Raw genomic sequence first — 21,822 nt, forward strand, 5'->3', positions numbered from 1 at the left:
ATAATATTAGTCATCATTTAACATTTCTCTTAGAAGTACAGCTTTGCGCAAGTTAAGGTGGCCATTGAAAGCAAGTCCTTACTTTTGATGGAATCCCATTCCATTCACACTGATGCTTTGGGAGTGAAACTAAAAAATAAACTATAATAATCTACTGTAGACTTCCCCTGATTTTTATATAAAGGGTGGGACTGAACTGGTGCCTGGCTCTGATCTCAGCGTTGCTGTGAGTGGTTGCTGATAAAGTTCAAGCCTAAACTATCTGTACTTTTCTCTCAGGCCACTGAATTTCTGCATTGTGTGGAGAAGGCAAATGGCGGATCTCCCTGCTGCAAAGGCAGCTGTTTCCCTCACGTTCTTCCCTGGGGTGTTGTCTGAAGGGTGAATAGATGTACTTCGTTTTGCTTTAGATTTTTAACTCACTCAGTGTCTTTCACAGCCTTATGGTCTTGAGATTAGGAATGGATGGAGAAAAAGGAAAGGAAGGAAGTTAATATATCTTGTTACCTCAAATAGATTATATATGGGAGAAAATTATTACCGTGGTTATCTTCTTTTTAGATTTACAGAGCATCTCCGCTATATCCGTGCGTTAAATGTAATCCACAGTGGTCTGGTGTCTATAGGACTGTGATCTGCAAATTCAGGAAGGGCCCACCATTCTGCCCAGTGCTCCCACAGTTCCATGGAAGCCATCAACTGGTAGTGTGGTTAAGGTTCATGTCTCTGTGACTTTTTTTTTAACTGTGGCTTTTTATTGTAACTTCTTAGTAATTATTTTTTTTAAAAAAAGAAAGACAGTGGTCTCTCCAAGCTAATGACATAAGAATTGCCATAGCTCAAAACCTTGCTTAAAAATCTCTTCATTTGTAAAGCAAAAAAACTTCATATAAAAATCCACTTTAAAACCTCACAGAAGTATGTGTTTGAAATCTGAGATATTTCATTTTTGTGTCTTTTACGCAGTTTAAAGGAAGAAGTTAGCAATTGGTAAGAAGTGGACCGGCAAGTTTTGCATTTCAGACTTGCTGCAAATTTTGTAAAAAACACATACATAGAAAACAGATACAAACAATTTAATTCTGATGCAAGAATTAAGGGATTCCAAGCTGGCCTTCTTCCAGGACTTAATGCGTGCACACTTAAACGCAAGTTTTAAAAGGTTTCAAAGTTATTTGCTTCTGAAAAACCTGGTCACCAATGGAAATTGAACGTGCAGATCAGTTATAAAACTATTTGCTAAAAAATACCCATCTAGGACAGTAAGAGCGCTCTCAAGCTTTTAGCCCTATGTAAATTCCTGTATTTTGGACACTGTGATGAGAGTCTTCCATTTATATAGTGAGTGATGTGGCTAACATTTGTCATGTGGCCTTTGCTTTTTCATGTTTTCTGTGGGGGCGGGGGGGAAGCATGTGCAATTGAGTGTTTTGTTTGAGGAGGGTCATGATTTTTGTTTAAATACTCTTGTTGCTATGTTTTTATTAAGGGAAGACAAAATCAAAGGAATGCGTTCCGTACTTAAAGCGGAAGGTGACCGAGACAGCGATGTGCCTTATTTCCTGTAAGAACATCAGGAAATGTTTCTTGTACAACCACTGACTATGCTCCAAGTTTCTTCTTTTTATATGAATTAATTAGATGATTACTTGCAAGAGCTGCATGGAGCCTAGGGAGCAGAAAAGTCCGTCATAACCGTTATGCTGAAGTTTGACAATGTGTTGCATCGTCGAGGCCCTGTCTGTGCGTTTCCTTGAAGCCGTATCAAAATTCCATAGAGAAGGTGAATAGGCGTGATGTTTTCAGTTTATTTTGCTGCAGAGTTGTGCCTGTGTTCTGCACTATTTGGAGTTATTAGGCACTGAAGGCTTCCTGCCAGGGTACATTTACAGTTACGTAGATCTGTTATGGGAATACAAGCCTTAATAAGTATTCCAGCTGAATATAAGTGGATTTAATGAATTACGTGGCTTTACTCCTCTCAGTTTTGATTGTCCTTCATGGAAATTAAGCCTTTTAATAGCATCTTTTCAGAACTCACTTTTCTTTGCAAAACATGCCAGTTGATTTTGTCGTGCTTTGTTGCAAATGTGTGGTAGCATCCCTTTTTCATTTTTGGCTTCTAGAGCTATGATGTGCAGAAAAAGTTTTATGTAATGTTGCAAGTACGTTCATAGAATCATAGAATGGGTAGAATTTGAAGGGACCTTAAAGATCATCTAGTTCCAACCCCCCTGCCATGGGCAGGGACACCTCCCACTAGACCAGGCTGCTCAAAGCCCCATCCAGCCTGGCCTTGAACACTTCCAGGGATGGGGCATCCACACCTTCTCTGGGCTATGTTGTGGAAGCTCAGTGTGGTGTTTGTGAAATGCTTCCATACCCCTGGATGATTGTGCCTCGGTACAGACACATAATTATTGTTCTCCAAATATTGAGAAGCTGATGTTTTTTGCGCTTGTGTTGCCAATAATCTTAAAAAAACCTCCAAACGAATAAAACAGCGAAAAGAAAAAAAGAGAGGGAGGAGAAAAAAGCCTGCAGTAAACACCGAGTGAGAACAGTGTGTGGAGAGAGATATATATCTGACTAAATGCTTGCTGGGGCCCATTCAGAATAGAAAGCAAAGACCTTTTTTCTGTCTTTGAGGACGGTTTAGAAGATCTCCCCAAGGCAGCCTTGCCCCATTCGCACTGCCTGGACAGCTGGCTGGTGTAGTAGAACCCAGGAACAGCAGAACCTCAGGTTCTGTCCTCTTGGGCTGTGGACAAGCTTCTGAAAGCACAGCTTGTAGTCTTAAATGATTTAAGGATTCTTTTTTTTTTTTTTTTAATGGGAATTGGTATTTTCCTTTTAAGATGTAACTGGCATGTTTTGTAAGACGTAATCCAGAACTCTACACTAGAAACATAATTGACTAATGCATGAAAGGAGATAAAAGTACTAATTCTCTGGTGTTGCATCACTAGCGTTGGGTGTGCTCTAGTGTGGCGCAGTAAGGAGAGACTGTCCTTGACATTGTTTCAGCCTGGAGTTGGCTACCAGCCTCTTATCCTCTGAGGTCTCTGACCTAATGCCTCTTTGAGAGATGTTCCTCTAGCATGAAAAAAAAAGTGGATTTCTGCTTGCATCAGCACATCCTTATTGTTCTGACTGCTTTCTCCAGCTTTTTTTTTTTTTTCTGTGAGTGAGTTTGTGTGAAATGATCTTTGGGGCTTTGTTTTCATAGAGCTTAGAAGAAAATTTTGGACCTTGAAAGTTCCTACAATCTGACTGCGTTGTAGTGGGGGGAAAAAAAGACGCAGGAGCATGTCAGTCATTGTAAGTTGAATTTAATTAAATTAAATTATCAAGGATTACTCTTTTTCCAAAATACTACATTACATGTTGTGGAAAAGCAGTTATTTTTCTATCCCAAATATTGAATTAACCAGCACTTCTAATAGTTTTTGAGACTCTAATCTGATATGTTTAGCATACAGTCCTATGGATAAGCAAAAAGATGGAGGAACATGTTGATGCTGGAATTTGCCTTGCATAGGCTTTGACCGAAAGCTCATGTTTGAAGAATATATTTCAATAAGAGTGTCTATCCTTTCTAAAAATGAATGTCAGTATACACAATTAGCAAAATAGCTTGATCCTGAAGTTCCAAACCAGTATAAACCCAGCCAGATACTTGGAATCGTGTAAGCAGAATTTAAAACATGTTATAAAATTACTGTAGCCATCTAAACCAAATTCTAAAAAAGCATTACCATTCTGTTCATGCATGATGGAGTACTGCAGGGGACAATATCCTCACAAAACCCATCACTGACATTTCACTTAATTTTTTACTTAGAATAGCCTAGTTAACATCATACAGATAGCATACTTTAAATGGGTAATGTGACATATTTATCGAAAATATGTGTCTGAATTCAGTTATTTTTCCCCTGAGGCTCATCTTATAGCATGAGAACTAGAGGAATAGGACTAGACCATACAGGTAGAATATGTCATTCATTAGGAAGGCCAAACAAGGGAACAGACCTGCTATCTACAATGGCAACAGTACCACAAAACCAAACCCCAAGAACCCAGAAGAGAATATCCTCTCAGTGATGCATCATTTTAATCATATCCTGACTGGTTTCACCTGTAGGGCCTCCTCATATGAGACAGTGCATTTGTAAATCTGTATAATCTGATGGTTGAGCCTCCACGTACGGTGGGTTTATCCAGTAAGAAGTTACTCCACTTTGTAAAAAAATTTGGTATTTCGTGCTACGTAACAGCGGCTTTATACTAAGATCCTTATGTCCCATCTATTAGCCTTTGCTCTGCCCCCATCTGTACTATTCACTTCTTTGGAAAGCTCATTCAAACTGATTGATGAGGAAGTCTTTATCTGTTATATAGAGATAAAGGAATTCTAAAGAAAGTGCTTAATGATTATTATTTCTTGATTTAAATAACCAACCAGGCAGGAGATCTGCTGTGGGCTGCTGAAGCCTTAGTAATTGTCACCTAGATATTTGTCTTTCTGGCATGTCCCAGGTCACTTTTAAATTGCTGGAAAACCCATTGTTATTTTGTCCTTAGAATGTTTTGATTTTATTACCATGGTAGTAAATCTGGTAATAATCGATATATTTGACTTTGTATCATTTTTTGTGATTGTGAACACTGCTAGCAAAGCATTTTGGAGTGATAGTCCTGTATGCATACTCTGAGGCACACTGAAGAGCCAGCTTTTAGCAAAATCTGATTCAAGTTATTTGTAAAGTGGTCAATAAACTAAATTTGTCAACTTAGGATAAGCGTTGCAAACTTATGACAAAACGTTAATCTTTTCAAAGTCTTTTTTTTTTTTTTTTTCACCAATATCAGTGACTAGGCATGTAGTACTTTTCTGAGAGCGAGACTTGGTTCATGGAAGTGAGGCAATGGCAGATGAGTGTAGGTCCTCTTTCCTATCAAAGTTGTTGCAGTTTTGCACTCGCTCCAACCAGAGGCAAACAGTAAAGCCGAGGATGTTTTCCTGTGGTCGAAAATTAATCCATTGGTATTCATGGGGATTGCAAAGCACATACATAGTCTAAACACAGGAGCTGGGAGGATCGTGTCTACTTGGCTTGTCTGCAGTGCTCAGGAATCTCAGAAACTAGACACATCAGACCTTCACACAGATTTTCACAGCACTGCAAGTTGAGAACAAATAGCCTAAAGGAACTGCTGGTGGTTTTCTTCTGGTGATCATGGGAGTTTTCACATGAACGTTGCACCCACTGGTCCAGTACTGTGAGCCAGACTCATTCAGACTTCATTACTTTATCTGAATTGTACAAATTCTACTACCTAATCTAAAAAAGTTTTAAATAGCCCACAGCTCAGCAACCTGGCTATCTACAAATTACCGTGAGCACCTCTCTCAAAAACAGCACTATGCACTGACTTCACACCAGATGCAGAGGAGGTTTTGTATTTTAAGAAGCCTCCATCTGCCTGTCCTACGCTATATTTTGTGATCCAGTGGTAAACCAGTGATCCAGTTGGTTCCTAAGGCTTCCAGACACAAGATGTGAACTTCAAGAGTTTGATGTAGATAATGGAGTTTATAGAGAAAACTGGAAAAAGTGCTCTTTCAGAAGAGCAGAACTTTGACTCAGTTTCTCCATTATCTAGGACATGAACAAAACAGGGCAAATAAAATAAGCAAGCAGATCCTTTTTTCTCCCTTATAGTGGGGGGTGGGGAAACATGCATTCAGTTCTGATAAATGCTGACCATTTCAGGGAAGAAGAGAGATCTGTTTTGTTGTGTTTTCTCAGAGGATTCCCTGATACGGTAGTCTGGGAGAACCACGTCAGAATCTGATTATGTAGGAGCAGGAGGCTCGTGTCTATTGACAACTTTACTTGTTCTGTAGTTTGGGAAATTTCCAGGCTTTTTCATGCTGCTCAAGTGAAGAAAGTGGAGTAGCTATTGGGATGGATGCCAGACTGACAGCACTGCACAGAGACCTGTGGAAGGTGCATTCAGAAACCCTTCTGGTTTCACAGTGTGCTGTAATCCAGAACTTTGCTTCTGGAATTTTTCATGTGCAGAAGAAATTTGACAAAAATAGGTATTGTGGGAGAAGCAGGCTGTGCAAATATAATATTCTTGCCCATTTGCTGAATGGGAGCACGTTATGAAATCTTTCCAAATCGATGTCCAGTTTTGGAAGAGAAAATAAAAATAGAGTATTCTGGGGTATTTACAGAATGATTTAGTCCTGCTTTCTTGAACATAATTAATCGCTTAGGTAGATACTTTTGTAAAGCCATGCTAATAACTGTTACTTATTTACAAACCAGCTGTGTGACAGACAGGGTATGTACTTTTGGTTGACTTCTCAGTCCGATCTAGCTGCTAATCTAGTCCTTTTCCTGCCCCTGAATAAAAGGCGCCTGAATAAAATGCCCATGGCTAAGGCTTCTTTCTGTCTGAAATGCACAGTCCAATGCTAGATCATATCACATGACCAGGAAAGCTATGTTGGCCATTAAATCCTCTGTGCATTTGCCTTGCAAAACTTGCTGAGGTATTGAGCTGCTTGGGGTCAGCTCAGCCAAGAGCAGCTCTGTCTTCACTGGGGATTTGCCTTCAGTTTGGCCCATCTTTTCTGCACAGGGAGACTTCTTTTTTTTTTTATATTTGTCTGTCAGGCTTGTTTATTTGAGCATGATGTGGTTGCTCTAACTCAATGTGTTACGAGTGTTGCCTATTTCCAAGCACTTACTCTGGTTCAGGAGGACTCTGTAGTGTTGGGGTCTCCACTCTCTGTTCCTTAGGTGAACTCTGATTTTTCAAAATAGGCAGGAAATTATGCTCTTTTCCTTTGGTCCGTTTCTTTGGATGACAATGAGAAAGAATTGTCCTTGTCTAAAAAGATAGATGTCAAACAATATCTGGATGTCATCCATCCCTTTGGAAAATGAGACAAGCCTCCTGGTGCTTCCAGAAGGGATCCTGTGTCTATGAGCTCCCTGCAACTCTCTGGATCTGGAAATTTCCACCCTCATCTATGAAGCTCTGTGCGCTAAAGCCTTGCCAGGTTGTCTTTTGCACTAAATGAAGCCATCTCCAGAAGGCTTTTCCGTTACAGGAAATGTTGTATTTCTCTATTATATATGACCAGGATACCTGTCCACTCAGGGTTCAGAAGGAAAGTGTGCAGTATTTGCTATGTTATCCTTGGAATTTTATTCCAAGGTTCATTTTATTCCGGTTGAAGAAGGACAGGGAACTGCTGGAGAGGGTGCAGCAAAGGGCTACCAAGATGATTAGGGGACTGGAACACCTCTCTTATGAAGAAAGGCTGAAGGATTTGGGTCTCTTCAGTCTGCAAGAAAGACGGCTGAGGGGGGACCTTATCAACACTTCTAAATACTTAAAGGGTGGGTGTCAGGAGGATGGGGCCAGGCTCTTTTCAGTGGTGCCCGGGGACGGGACAAGAGGTAATGGTCACAAACTTGAGCATAGGAAGTTCCACCTAAACATGAGGAGTAACTTCTTTACTTTGAGGGTGGCAGAGCGCTGGAACAGGCTGCGCAGAGAGGTGGTGGAGTCTCCAACTCTGGAGACATTCAAACCCCGCCTGGACACGTTCCTGTGTAACCTGCTGTAGGTGACCCTGCTCTGGCAGGGGGGTTGGACTGGATGATCTCCAGAGGTCCCTTCCAACCCCTACCATTCTGTGATTCTGTGATTTCTGTTCAGTGTTCTTAGTCCTGGATGCTGAGTTTCTTTATACAGAGTATATGTCACATGTGCTTATTGTGCTTCGTAGATAATGGCAGAGACTACAAAGGAGAGAGGGAAATATTCCCTAATACCAAATTACTTTTTCTCTCATGCCAATCTTTGAACTCATGTTGTTCCACTGATTTATCTGATTAATAAGGGAGCTCAGTTTTCTATGACTATTATAATTTCAAAAGTTGCTGCTTTTGAGTTGGTCATCAAGAGAGGGCTTACAGAATCATTGATAAGTATTTTATTTTTTTCCCTTAGTTCTCGTGGGTTAGAGTTAATCCCATTATCCTGGATTTAGAACAGAATTTGCAGAAAACTATTTAAACGATAGGAAAATGTCAATTATGCAGTGAGCGTGTCCCATGTTGGTCATCAAAGAGTTATCCTTGCTCTTGTGGCAGAAGTGATAGTGGCAATATTAGGGCTGTGTTGTGTATCTGTGATTTTTTTTTCTGCAAGTTTGTTGCTGGTAATTCTGGTGAAGTACTGTGTTAATGGAAAGGAAATTCCATAAAACTAGTGTTAAAAATAGGATTAAAATGTAACACACCACCCAACAACTAAGGGCCTGTGTGTGAACTTCAAATTTTTTTGTTTGTTGGACCTGCAGTGGTTCTCTCTTTAAATGCCAACAGATCAGATGAACATCCCGTTACCTATATATTTGCACTATGTTTGGTCAGTGAATGTCCTGCATATTTAGGATGCTTTTCACACAGGTGTGTTCTTGTTACCCTTCTCTAGCCAAATGGCACAGGTCTGCTCTTTCCCTCAGCTTGGAGGGAAGATGTGAAGCCGTTTCTGCCCTGCAACTCCCTTTACAGCATCTGTGGGATGAGAAAGCGTATGGGCTGAGCAAGCGTTTGGACTACAGGCAGTGAGACGCCAATGCTTGCCCTGTTTGGAGGATGTGAGTTGAAGGAACAGGAACATGGTATCAAAACACAACAAGCCAAATTATAGCCATCAAACAGGATGATAAACTTCCTGCAAGCTTGTAGTTTACTGCTCAAGTTGATGTGATGATGAGTCGGTTTGTGCATTTTTTTAGCTCCTCTTTGTAACTAGAAAAAAAAATTCAACGGTACCTACTGCTGCATCGCCATTTAGTTGCTGAAATTTATTTTCTAACATAACTGTTTGTTTTAGTTGTGTATTTTATTCTATCTATTTGGTTTCAGTCCCTCGCAAACTTGAGAAGTCAAGACTAGCACTTAGTTCCATAATTCAGTCAAACATGTTTTAAGGATGTGGGCTGCTGCTGCTATGTAATTGGCCATACTATTTTAGGATGGAAGGTGAAGGTCAAATCTCTTGGGGATGATGGTTTTGTTTGTCTGTAGAGATAGCATCCATTCTATCCATTCTGTAAATCATTGCACTGCAGTCTTCACAGTAGAAGAGGCTAGAAAAATATTTTGAAATGAAACTCCGTCTCTTTTGGGGAAGAAAAAAAAAAAAAAAAGCTTGTGGAAAGTTTCTAACTCTGTGGATTTGGCAGCTTTTCCTCTGTACTTATCCCAGTTTCTTTCACATGCCACTGGAAAATCAAAGTGTAGCAATTAGTAACTTTTTAACAGGCAGTTTGGGGAAAGTAAGATTAAGCTTGAAAGACCAAGCAATCTACTTTTCTTTTTGCTTCCTTCTGACAGGATTTCAGCTTGTTAGTGTAGCGTCCGCTTCATTTGTGTGTGAAGTATTAATTCCTCCTCTGAGCTTGCGCTTCCTAATTTAAAGTGAACATCTCTTCCCATAAGTTTTGCTTCTTTTTCCCTTCATTTTTGATATAATTGTGAATACTGCATGTCTAGAATGACATTAGTGGAGAACATCTTGCCCTGGCCTCACTGCCTCACTTGCCTCCCTGCCACATGTCCTTCCTATGGGAAGGATCCCTTAGGGAAGGAGGAAGATGAAGAGGTTTCTACCAGAATCATGTATAGACCTGAAGACCGTCAGACTTGATCTTGGTGTCAGCTCTCCTCCTAAAGCTGCTCCCTAGTCACTGTATTGCCCCGAAGCTATTTTGCCTGTATTTTCAAGCTATTTCTACCAGTATATTCATGCAGTGCCATGTCACAGATGGATGGGTCATCTCTGAGACAGCCCTACTCCGGAAAATCCGGCTTTGTAGTGGAGGATCAGCACCTTGTAGGCAAGAAACGAATCTGTGGTCACAGTGGCTTTTATTGCCCAGCAGCTGGGCTTGTGCATGGCTCACCGACTGCAAGTTCGATGCCTCCAGTTTGCTCAGGTAAGGCAAACTATTGTGGTCTGTTGTGGACATGAGGAAAACTTGTGGAGGCGTCATTTCCTCACCCAGAGGAAGGACTGCAGGATACAAAACTATTGAAGATGCTGGAAAACAATACTTGATATTTATTTATGGTTTCTTGATTTCCTGGTCCCACTAACACCATTGTTCCCTTGTGTTGTTCTTAGAAGTCTGGTATCTGGGGTTTTGAATGGTTTAGACAATTATTTTTTTTCTTTGGAGAACAGGAACAGAAAGTACGTTCCTCACAGCAAATTCATGAATGAAATTAAAAAAAAAAAGTTCCATATCCTCGTGTAACCTTATGTGGAAAAGACTCTGTGCAACTTGAGTTTGTGTAATCAACGTGGGTGTCTCGGTAAGCAGCAGTATGTCCTGGTACGAGCAGTATTTATCGCTGTCAAAATCCAGTTGAGTATTAGCAGATGGCAGTTGCCACCAACGTGCTCTGCTGGTATTTGTCTGCAGTTGTGGTGCAGGTGGTTTGGTAAAAGGAGGGTGATTTGTGTGACGCTGTGAGAGCTGAATATTCTCCTTTTTTTAATTTAAGTAGTGCTCTTACAAACTGTCCCTGCGGACTGATTGGGAGTGTCAGTTTTTCTTGTACTATTTTTTTACAGATTTAATATCTAAAAAAATCCCCAATCCTCTCTGCTCAACTGGAGGACAGTTTAAAGCTTTTGATTATAACCTAAAAGAAAGAGGCTCTCATTTCAGGAAAAGGTAACAATAAGCTCTCTTGTCTTAAGGTCCCAGCATTCAAACAAAAAATTTCCTTAAGAAGGCAATGAAAATTCTGCTGTAATCAAGCTTTGTGTTCTGTTCCCTTATAAAAATGAACGAAAGGAGCAAGAATAGCCATGCAATCTTTGTGTTGCTGAGGAACACATGCTTCACAGATGGTTCAGTGAAATTGTGCAATTATGCCGGGAACTCATCAAAGCCAAAGACAGGCCATAGACCTACATAAGACCTACAAAAAAAGATTCTGTGCTTGAATAGGGAAAGGAGAAAAGAAATGACCGGTGAGAGAAGGAAAGCCCGTGAGTGTGTGTGTGGGGTTATTTCTCCCCAGCGTGCACGTAGAATCTAGGTCCGGATTTCTTGAAATTACGAATTTATTTGACAGCAAGGCAATCTAGCTAATGTGGATGAATTCAAATGGCATGACTTTGTTCCTGCAGCTCTGTTCTGGATGTGAATATGCTCCATTTATTATTCTAACATCATGTCCTTGGTAATCATTGTATCCTTCAAGAAATGAGACTTCTTTGATGGATGTAAACTGAGATTACCATGTAAATATCTTGTAATATAATTAATATTCAGCAGATGTTTAGACAGTAGCATAAAGAAAAAAAGTCAGAGCTAAAATTTTTTTATCATATACTCTTTCTGATAATTATCAAGCCAATAAAGAAATAAAAGATGAACTATTCTTTGCATTTGCACAGTTGAAGTGTCTCATGAATCAAATATAAGCCAGAAAAAATATTATTAATGATTGTATTTCGATGGAAATTGGCTCAAAACCATATAGGCAGATGAAAATTCACAATTCATGGTAGGCAACAGGGGCACGTAACAATCTTTTGTTTGTATGAAGCTGTGTGTAAAATAAAATAATTTAGATTTTGATACTGTTGTATTCTTGTTGGAATGGAGTTACAACAACTAACGTTAGCATCTAACCTTCAGAAGTTTCCTCATTTACTGAGTTATTCTTTATATTTAAGTTCAGAAGCCAACACCATCTTAATTTTCTGTGAAATAAGTAATTTAAAGTAATACGATTTTCTTAAGACCTTCTTTTGCCTTGAAGATAAAAGTTGTTTCACAATGCATTTAAATAGCAACATCATGGTATAGACCTGCATGTCTTTTGATTATGCAGATTCTCAGTTTGGTCTATTTGTAGGAGAAGCCAGAGTACATGTCATTGTCTGGGATTTTTTCCAAAATACGACTATTGTCTTATTGAGACTCAGAAACGTGACACAATTGTTGCATGAAATGATGCATTATTGCATATGAGCCTATTAACATTGTACCATTTGATCATCCCAGGACCTATCTAAATGACAAGTGAGGAATTGAGGATACGTATTCCAGACATAAGAGAGGTTTCCTTATGCAGGGAAGTGTTCTGGTTTCTACTGAGGGGAAGAAAAGCTTAAGTGGGATGTTTCTGCTTTTTTTTCCTGTGGTCAGGAGGGCACTCCTTAGAAGTACTAGATTCACTACTAGATTCCCTTTAGGCTTTGTGAAGAATTGAGATTGGGATAGAAAACTGCTGTTTCATACTCTTCCCTGCTTCGTGTTTTTCTTGGCATAAGTGTGCAAATACAAATGGCAGCCAGAATTGGCACTGAATCATGTTTGAGAAGTACACTTTATTTATACAACTCTGGCAATAAAAAACGTAGAATTCTCAAACACTCCTAATTCCTAATTAGCATCTAACCACATTAAACATTAAATAAACTCACAATTAAGGACTGTGCAATCCAATATTAGAAAAAAAATGTGTTATGTGTTGAAAACTGATCATGGAAAAAGTGTTTGGTGGGCTTCAAGTATGATTGCCTGTCAGTAGTTTCAAGTTTTCTCGGTTTATAGGTAAAACAGTTTGTTTTTTTAATTAGCTGTTTGCCTTAGTCATTAAGGACTTAATAATTCATTTTCATTGGTGCTGAGTCGGCTTTCACCCCCTTATTTAGATGCAGTCAGAATTAAGCTTTAAGTTGTAATTCTGAAAGTGAAGCTGTGATGAGTTTCTCGTAATTGGTGATAAAGATTATGTCTTAATTCTGATGGATGTTTTTGAATCAGAAAAGACTCGGACTTGTTTTCAAGCATGTTAATGAACTTTGGAAAGATAAAGAAGGGAGATTAGCAGAAAATTACTTTCTTGTAGTATTTTCAAGGTTTCTAACTACTATATCTCAAATTGAATCAGAATATCTAAAAGATTCTTTCAAAGGGGTAATTTGTGACAAATGTATTTCTCATCTTGACCATTTTACACTTTCTGAAGCTCATGAGATGCTTTAAGCTAAAAAGAAATAAAATTTGATGTGTAGATTTTAAAGTTGTCTCCAAAATAATTTGGAAATGTTGAATTCTTTCAAACTGGTGTTCTCCTACTGAAAAAAAAAATGTTTAGAAAAATCCTAATTTTTGGAGTAAAAATTGAATGCAAATCCAAGAAAAAAACCCCTGTTTTTATTGATTAGAATAAGCAGACATGTCTGCATAAAAGAAGTAGAAACTATACTATGAAGTATAAAGCTTTCAAACGTATGAATTCTTTTCTAATTATGATTGCAATTTAATAGGAACAAACTGTTACTTCCAGATCTGCAATTGCTCTGAGATTTCCTAGTTTTTTGTTTTGATTTGCTGGTAGTGAATGCAGCTGAATTCACTGAAATTTCCCAGTAGGAACCTAGTGTTCTGTAAATTCAGGAAACTGCTAACATTTATGAGAGGTAAACTTTGTTTGTAGACGTCATTTCTTTTCCATTCCCACTTGAGTGATATTAGATCAGTTGTATGATTAGCAGTATGTTATTCACTTTGTAAAATGCACCAACAGGACCATGTGATGTATTACCAGAGGGCATTCCACATACATGTGGACATTTTTCAATCCAGAGTATCATCTTCTTCATTGGGGAGTCTTCAAAAGACAATAAAGATTTATCTTGTACTTCTTCACAAACATGCTGGAAACATTTCAGTTATTGACATGCATGCCTCTTGATTGGTTGGTTTATCGGTTGTAATCCCAGCAGTCTGTTCAGAAGTTCATGTGGGCCTGGCAAATTCCTCCTTTCCACTTAACCCTTCCAGAAGATCTCCATTGGTGGTGGTGAGACCGCCACCTGTTTGTGTTTTTAATGGGATAAAGGCCCAGTTCACAGCAACTTGTATGAATTAAATATTTGCCAAAAATATTAGACAGACTCTGCCTTCTGCTTAGCTTGCAGATGGGTGCTCATCCCTTACGCCAGTGTATGGCCTTTCTCTAAAGCTCTAGTTAAGCTGTATTTTAATCAAGAAGAAATTTAGATGGTCTTCTAGCAGCAGCTTCTTCTAGCACTTGGCTTCAGATTGCAGCAGCCTGTGTGCTCCAGCCTGACTCCAGCCTCTGATTTGGCAATTCACTCTAGGCATGATCTGAACCGCAAGCGTGGGAATAACTCCATCATTATTCATCAGCCAAACTTGTATTGACCCGCGTCAGATATCAGAAAACCAGCGTCCCAAAATGCAGCTGTTAGGTGTGAGTGACAGGATTTTTGATACCTGGGAAGCAAAGGGAACAGATATCTTCTGATTCAGGCCAGGAAAAGGTTGTACTAAATCTTTCTGAGAATGGCTTCAGTACAAGGAAGAGGGTGGAGACATCTGACTTCCCGCCTGGCTGAGGGGAACTGGACTTTGACTATAAATCTCTTGCTTTTATCTGCGACGGAGCTGAAAGGAAAGAGGGGATCAAAAGTGAAAGCACAGAGCTCAGAGAGGGGACTGTAGAGGTGGGGGAGATCAGTTTAGAGGGCATTTCCTCGTCAAAGGAGGAAGGTGAGTTAGGAGTCTCAGTGGGCATGAAAGGATGAACAAGGTGTGCCAGAAGAAGTTGAGAAATATTGTCAGTGACTAGGGAAATGCAGAACAGGTGATCAAGACACAGGATGAGGTGAGAAATGGTTTTCTTGTTATTCGCTTGGAAAGAAGTTTCCTGATATGTTAGCGAACAACTTTAGCAGAAAATAAAAAAATATACATAATGGAGAAAGGGTTACGATTATCCCAATATGTGGCAGTAGTGTATTCATCATTTATGAGCAGGTTATGAAGATCCACATTTCTTCAATGCAATCATTGTTGTGTGGGGGTGTGTGTTGACTTCTGAGTTCATGTTTACTTTAAAGAAAGAAGCCAGGGCTGCATTTTCAGGCAGATTGATGCCCCTTTGGGTTGGAGGAATGGAGAAGGAAATAGTTCGGTCAGTAGGGGAAAGGAAATCAGTGCTAGAATGGGAGGTATTGCAGATGTGGTCCATCTATTCCCCTGTCCTTATAGGCAGCAGGAGCTGGAGCCAGCTTTGAAAGTGGCTCTAGGTACAGTAGGGAGAAAGAACGTATCCGACCTTGGCCAATGCTCTCTCTGCTGCTTGTGATTCATCCAGTCCTGCAGGCAAGATGGGAGAAACAGGTGGTGCCTCAGCTGGTGAGTTACTGGAGAGAGAAGAGTCTTTTGTTCAGAAGCAGAAGCCAGCCTGAACAGCCACTGCCACTGCTGCTGGCACAGGTTAATGGGAAGGGGGGGGTAAGCGCACAGTGCTTCCCACAGCTGCTGTTGCTGATGGAGTCTTCTCAATTGAAATTGGGGCGGGTTTTTTTTTTTGTGGCAAAATCAAGCAGAAGTGCATCAACAGAACCGGCACGGTGTTCTTCTGGGACCTGGAATCTGATGTGCATTAATTAGAGTGCATAGAAACTCAGACTGATGTGCAAAATACTACCTTGATGTTTGTGAACTGAATTAGCCATGGTAAGAAAACACATTTGGTGTGGCCGCGATGATCTTGGGCGGATTTCTTCCCAAGTATAGGTCTCTGTGTTCTCTCTAGGATCATTTTGAGTATTGCAAAAAGAGCGAAATATTTTCCGCCTTCCAGATGCCTGTAGATACACTGAGAATGTAAAGAGAAAACATAAAACCCACGAGTGTTTAATCTTTTTTTTCTAAATTTGTGAAGATAAGCCTACTATAATAGACACAAAAATTGTCATATATGAACATTTTCCTTGTTGTGGGTTTCTTTTAGGACTCTGTCTTTTGACAGTGTGCAAAATAAAATTTATTAAGTTTTAATGTACAAAACATCTTGCTAGCTTTATTCAGTATGCTTCAATATAATATATTTGGTGCTTAATTTGAACTGGTTTTCCTAATGTGAAAATATGCAGGATATATGAAATACAGGATACCTTATTAAAAATACATATGTTTTTGCAGACCACCTTGTTTTTGTTTATGACAGTGTAGATTTAAGGGTAGAAACAATGTTAAAATAAGTCTATTGGGGGAAAAAATAAGTAACTTTTTCTTTAATTCTTTTTGCAAACAAAAAAGAATATTTCTTTCTAGGCTCACAAAAGTAGGATGATTGCTTTCAGAAAAATAGTTATATATTTTGTGATCCAGGTGCTCTGACATAATTTCAGGACTTAATTTCTTATCTGTCGAGAAAGCGAAAACTCTTTGTGCCCTGGGAATCTTCTGCAGGCAGACTTCTTTGTCTTCCCTGATTTCATTCCAGATGTCAGAGAAGTCATTTGTGCTGTTGGCAGCTTCTTGTGCTATCTGTAGTGATGGTGGTTTTCTTTTTTTTTTTTTCTTTTTTCTTTCCCCTGAATAACACACAGAGCAACTATAGAGAAAAAAAACAAACCCCACCAAACAACCTAACAACACTACTCTTATTTTCATAAGACCAAAAGTAAAATCCCCGTAACAGGAGCTCAGTGTGCTGTGCCTTCTCTGTGAAACACACTGCCTCGCAAAATGGCAGCAGATCAACAGACAGGCAAATGCATTAGTGTTTATTTGGCATAGAGAACAGATTCTTTTATAATTCTTTGAATTTGGATTTTCAGTCTTTATGTCTGAATTTTCAGTCCCAGTGTTTCCTATAGTGTGTTACAGCAGTGTCAGGCAAAGGGTAAAAGAGTCAGAACACAGACTAGTACAGAAAGTGTGTCAAAATATGTGGGAAGTAATAAATGCACAACCATCAAAAAAGGTTTTAGTTGTCTTCATTGATATTATTAGTATTGAATCTTCTCCAAATGTTCTGGGTAATTCTTTGCCACACTTCTCTAAGGTAGAGGTGAATTACCGTCCTCCTTACCAATGTCACACAGAGACACTGAGTCATAGAAATAGAATTTTTATGTCCCCAGTGGAGTTAGAGAACCTTAACCCCAAACTGTTATCTAATATATTTTGTGTGTAGCTGCTCCCCTACTCCAAAAGGCTCAGTTGGTACCCCATGTTTCCGTCTGCAAGTTCATCAAACTTCTGAAGATTGTCAAATTTCTAAAGTTGTACCTCTTCGTATCTAGAATTTCCACAGCATTTTTGGGCATTTCTTCTCCAAAGCAGCTATTCACCGATCACTCAGGTGCCATTTTGTGCTAATGAAGTTTCCAGAAGGATGCTTGAGGAAGTTTAGGTTTGTAATTTGAATCTCAAACTTTGCGGGGGCAAGGGTTGTTGGAATCCAAGTCACTCAAGGATATTCCTAGAATGACAAAGTTTTCCATAGACAGTTCTAAAAGCTGACAAACGAAACTGGATTATTTATTTATTTTAAAAATGTAAATAGCAAACATCCTCTCTTTTATCTTTCCTCTTCATCTGATATTTTAAATTTAGACTGCTCTTTATGGTACCCAGCCAGCTTGCTCCTCTGGAAAGTTTCATGGAGGTCTCTTAACTCCGAGTTCAGGAAATCGGCAAGAGTCTGGCTGCCAGAGAGTGCCAGGGGCAGCAGGTCTCCATTTGCGGTGCTGCAAGGGTGAATCCCTGTACTGTAACACTGTAGCTAGAATGCTGGTAGCACAAGAGGAAAATGGAAAATTCTGTTATATTTAAACCATATGTCTTTACTGTTCCCTGAGAAAACTAGGAATTGAAGGTAAGTTAATGGAAACTAGAAAAACTTTAGAAGAGCTGAGGATCACTGTCTAGGTGACAAAGGTCTGGAATCCCGGCGTGCGTAGGGATACGTGTTATTCCCTGCGCTTGTTGTGGTGTTAAGGCACATCTACACTAACACAGATGAAGTAACGTCAGCAAGACATGCAGTATGCTCCGAGAAACAACAATGAGTCATGATTTACTGACGTGTGTGCGTGATAAATGAAATTGCATTAAGTTTGAGCTGATTTTTCGCTTTGGGTGGGTGGGTTGGTATTTTTTTTCCTTATGAGCATGGGAATTGTGTACCAATTGATTGCTACAGTTGTTTGCTCAGACCAGTAGCAGGGGCTATTTAGCTGTGTCCTTGCAATTTGTAATGCTTTGCTCCGTCATGTAATGTGGTTGTCAATGAGTCTGGACTTTGAGCAGCAGACTTGAAGTTATGGTAGAATTTTTAGAAACCACTCACTGCTTTTTCAGAGGAGTTTCTGACTTTATTTGTGTGTCTGATTCTTTAGAGAATCATAAATTGGCTGAGATGTCCATTTTACTTTTCTTTGTTTTTTTCTTTTTTCTTTTTTTTCACAGGTGTGTTTTTCAATGCTTAGTAATAGTTTATGTAGTTTATGTTCAAAAGCGTCTATAAACTTTCAGCTCAGCAGCTGTCAACACCTCAGTAGTTTCTGGGCATCCATATATATTTTCCTTTTAAGGTCTGTAATTCCTATGTTGGGCTCCTCCTTAAGGCTGTGTCTACAAATTACTGGATTTTTCTTTGTTTACTAATTTTTGAAGAACTGTTCTTGGTTGTCCGTAGTTGATATTCAAATAATTCTGGAGTCTTTTGAGTAGTCATCTCTCCCTCAGACCTTATGTGTGTTAATACAAGTTCAGAGATATCTATCTTTTCATAGTCACAGGTTATTTTACACTGTAACCAAAGCAATTACTTCTCTATCCTCCTGCCTGATGACAGAGTCCCACAGCAGAGGTGTTGTGTGTATGGAGTTAGTGGTGTGTCTGCATTCCAGGAAGGGAGTTGGTAGGGGTATTTGGCATTGTGGAAACCTGTCTTTCACCATTGCTTTGCAGTACTTACTCCACAGTAGTTGAAGACCACCAAGGATGTGTCTTGGTGGCAGGTGGATGGAGGTAGACACCTCCATGCCTACTTGCACTCCCCTGAATTCTTTTACCCCACTCTTCTAGAAAACATGAGATTTTTCTGGTTACTTCAAGATACGTGTGACCTCGTAGTGCATGTCAGTGCCCTGAAAGGTTCAAATGGTGACATCCATAGATCTGTGAGACACAGTGTTATGATTTTTTCAGGAAGCAAACCTGCTTTGATGGGAACAACAGGTGGCAAATCTTTAGGAAATACTAGCACCGTGACTACGCTACTCCTGCAGTATAAGCACAGCAGCATAACATACGGCCTTATGCCAAGTTGCTGGAAGGGGCCGAAGTCGTCCTAGGCCTCTGTTACTTAGCGATGTGTCTGGGTTCTGCGGGAGTTTGGATTTTCCTGTATTCAGTTTCTGATAACCTCTGCAGATGTGGGGTCTGGGACAGCGTGGCTTGGAGGGCTCTGTTTATTGCAGCTGATGTATACTTTTCTTGACCTCCTGACTCTCAGCCAGCGTCTTGAATCACTCGAGAATAACTAATGCCCCAGCTCCCAGATCATTTTCTGTTTCGCCTTCAGCCAACTGAATGTTCACCTTCCTTCACAGTTACAGGAAATGAAGATCTTCTGGGATAACATAAGTGTGGGTGAGCAGTATGTTTGGTCTACGGGGAAATAATGTGAGCAGAGAGAGATTACGGACAGTAAAAATAGACGTGAGTTTCAGAGGTAGTTCTCGTGAATTATTTTTTTTCCCCTCTCAATTCTAAAGTATGTTTAATACTGTTGGCTGGTTTAGTGAAAACTTTCAAAAATGAATTTAGAGTCATACAGTTAAACAGGCTTTCTCCCTCTCTGTGGGATCGGTTGTGCACTGTACAGGGGATGCGCACAGTAAATTTGCCATAACCCCCGTGGATATTCATAGCAAGGAGAGACACAAAGGCCTGTCGTCCCCCAACAGTTAACTGCTGCAAATGAATTAATGGCATTTTTTACCATCAATAAAACATTAGAAAGCAAGCATGCATAGTCAGGAAAAAGAGGGGTTTAACGAAGTAGAAAATCTACATCACTGTAGAGAGTGATATGAAACATACAGTGTGCTGGCAGTACTCCAAACTTAATTCTGTTTATGTCCTGGATAACTAGATTTGTCTCTTCAGTAATAAAAATGTGCAATGCCAGTTACATAGTCCTCTTCAGCAGAGAAAGGATCCCTGCTTGGGAATGAAAATGTTTAAGTCCCAGCAGAGAGAAAAAAAGGGATGCTGTGACTGCCCTCCTTCCACACAGGGGTTATTTATTGCCTCTTTTATGGAATTTGCACCACGCCAGAATTTAGATGAGTTCATGTACAGTGTACAATGCACAGTGACTTGGAGCTAAATGGTTATGAAAGACATGACGTTTGTGCACTTGTGGTGCCAGTTTTTAATGACTAAAGAATATGCATGTCTGTGTGAAGAATTGTCAATGCAAGATTTTAGTCTACAGTGTGTAGATATTTTCAGAACGTACCCAAGTCTTTGTAATGGAACGAATTCATAAAAATTAATTATGTCCTTTGTACGTGAAATGTGATTTATTTCTTTTGGAATGACTTAACTGCACATCTCTTCTTGTTGTTTCCAATTCTTGAATGTGAAATATAAGACAACTTACTTTTTTTGTATTTTATTAGTGGTATTACTAACTTCTCATTTGATCCCCAAGGATGAGGTCCTGTAGAGGCAAGAGTGAACGTTTTCATTAAGCAAAACCAGGTGCAGCTGGCTATTATTTACGCAAGTTTACTTTACAATAGGTTTGATTATTAATACATCAGAAATCTTACTTGTGGTTACTATGGTGAAAGTTACATTTCATAATAGTATCTCCTGACTAGATTTAATTTAGAAATTAGTGACTTATTTTGGCTTTGTCTTGTAGTCAGTTTCTAATGTGCTAGAGCAAGATTCTGAAAATTACTCATTTTGCTCTTGATTGTAATATGAGTGCAGGGTGGAAGTGGTACTTCCGAGAATGTTCAATTTCTGAGCTTCATTAATATTTCACTATTTAACCCTTTTTAACACTGCGTAGATAAGGTTTTATATCATGTTAGGATAACAGGACTACTAAATGCTTTGTAAATAAAATATTTGGCTTAGATTCCAAATAATATTTTGATGTGGCTCTGTATCCAAAGCATAAGAAATTTGGGAAACAAGTTATAAGCATAAAATGCCAAACATTGTTCAAGACTTCCTTAAATATCTTTTTCCTTATTTGTCTTGTTTCATGCAGGCTTTCCTTCACCGAATGATCCAATGTGCTACAGCCAAAGTGGATAAAAATGTCACAGAAGAGACGGTTAAGGTTAGTCTCCTAATTGCATATTTTTCTATTTTGTATCTGATGTTTTATTTATGTATGTTTTATTCTTTCGCAGATGTTGTTTTCAAATATTGAAGATATTCTTGCAGTTCACAAAAACTTCCTGTCCCTGGTGGAGGAGTGCTTACAGCCAGAACCTAATGCGCAGCATGAAGTTGGAACCTGCTTTCTTCATTATGTATGCTATTTTTATTACGGCCTTATTTCACTTTTTTCCTTTATTAATTGTATTTATTAGTTACTGTCATGATGATGAATGTACGTAGTCAGGAGGACAAAATATGACTTGATTGCATAATGTAGAGTACTTTGAGGTCATCTCTTGGTTACTGTCATTTCAAAAAAAAAAAAAAAAAGAAAAGGGAGGAGAATGAAGAAAGAACATATCAAATGGGCAAACTTTCGTTGTTTCATCATTTTTACATTCACCAAATTAGCCCAGGCTGACAAATGGAGCCCTTCAGCCCAAGCAAGGCTTGTGCCCTTATGTGAGATGGGGGTACAAGGATCAGGATTTCATGAAACAGTGACAGCAATA

The 21,822-nt window shown here is 39.3% G+C and overlaps 2 protein-coding genes across 2 annotated transcripts in view; one reads left to right on the forward strand and one right to left on the reverse strand.

Moving 5' to 3' along the window:
• The window catches only part of CPA6 (carboxypeptidase A6), a 359,247-nt gene that overhangs the window by 167,475 nt on the left and 169,950 nt on the right, over positions 1–21,822 (reverse strand). The gene's annotated exons all lie outside the window — the stretch shown is intronic.
• The window catches only part of PREX2 (phosphatidylinositol-3,4,5-trisphosphate dependent Rac exchange factor 2), a 180,681-nt gene that overhangs the window by 27,899 nt on the left and 130,960 nt on the right, over positions 1–21,822 (forward strand). Inside the window, 2 exon segments of the mRNA XM_074577220.1 lie at positions 21,195–21,266; positions 21,340–21,462. Coding sequence (XP_074433321.1) covers positions 21,195–21,266; positions 21,340–21,462 — 195 coding nt within the window.

Source organism: Larus michahellis, chromosome 2 (assembly GCF_964199755.1).
Source record: "Larus michahellis chromosome 2, bLarMic1.1, whole genome shotgun sequence".
NCBI lineage: Eukaryota > Metazoa > Chordata > Aves > Charadriiformes > Laridae > Larus > Larus michahellis.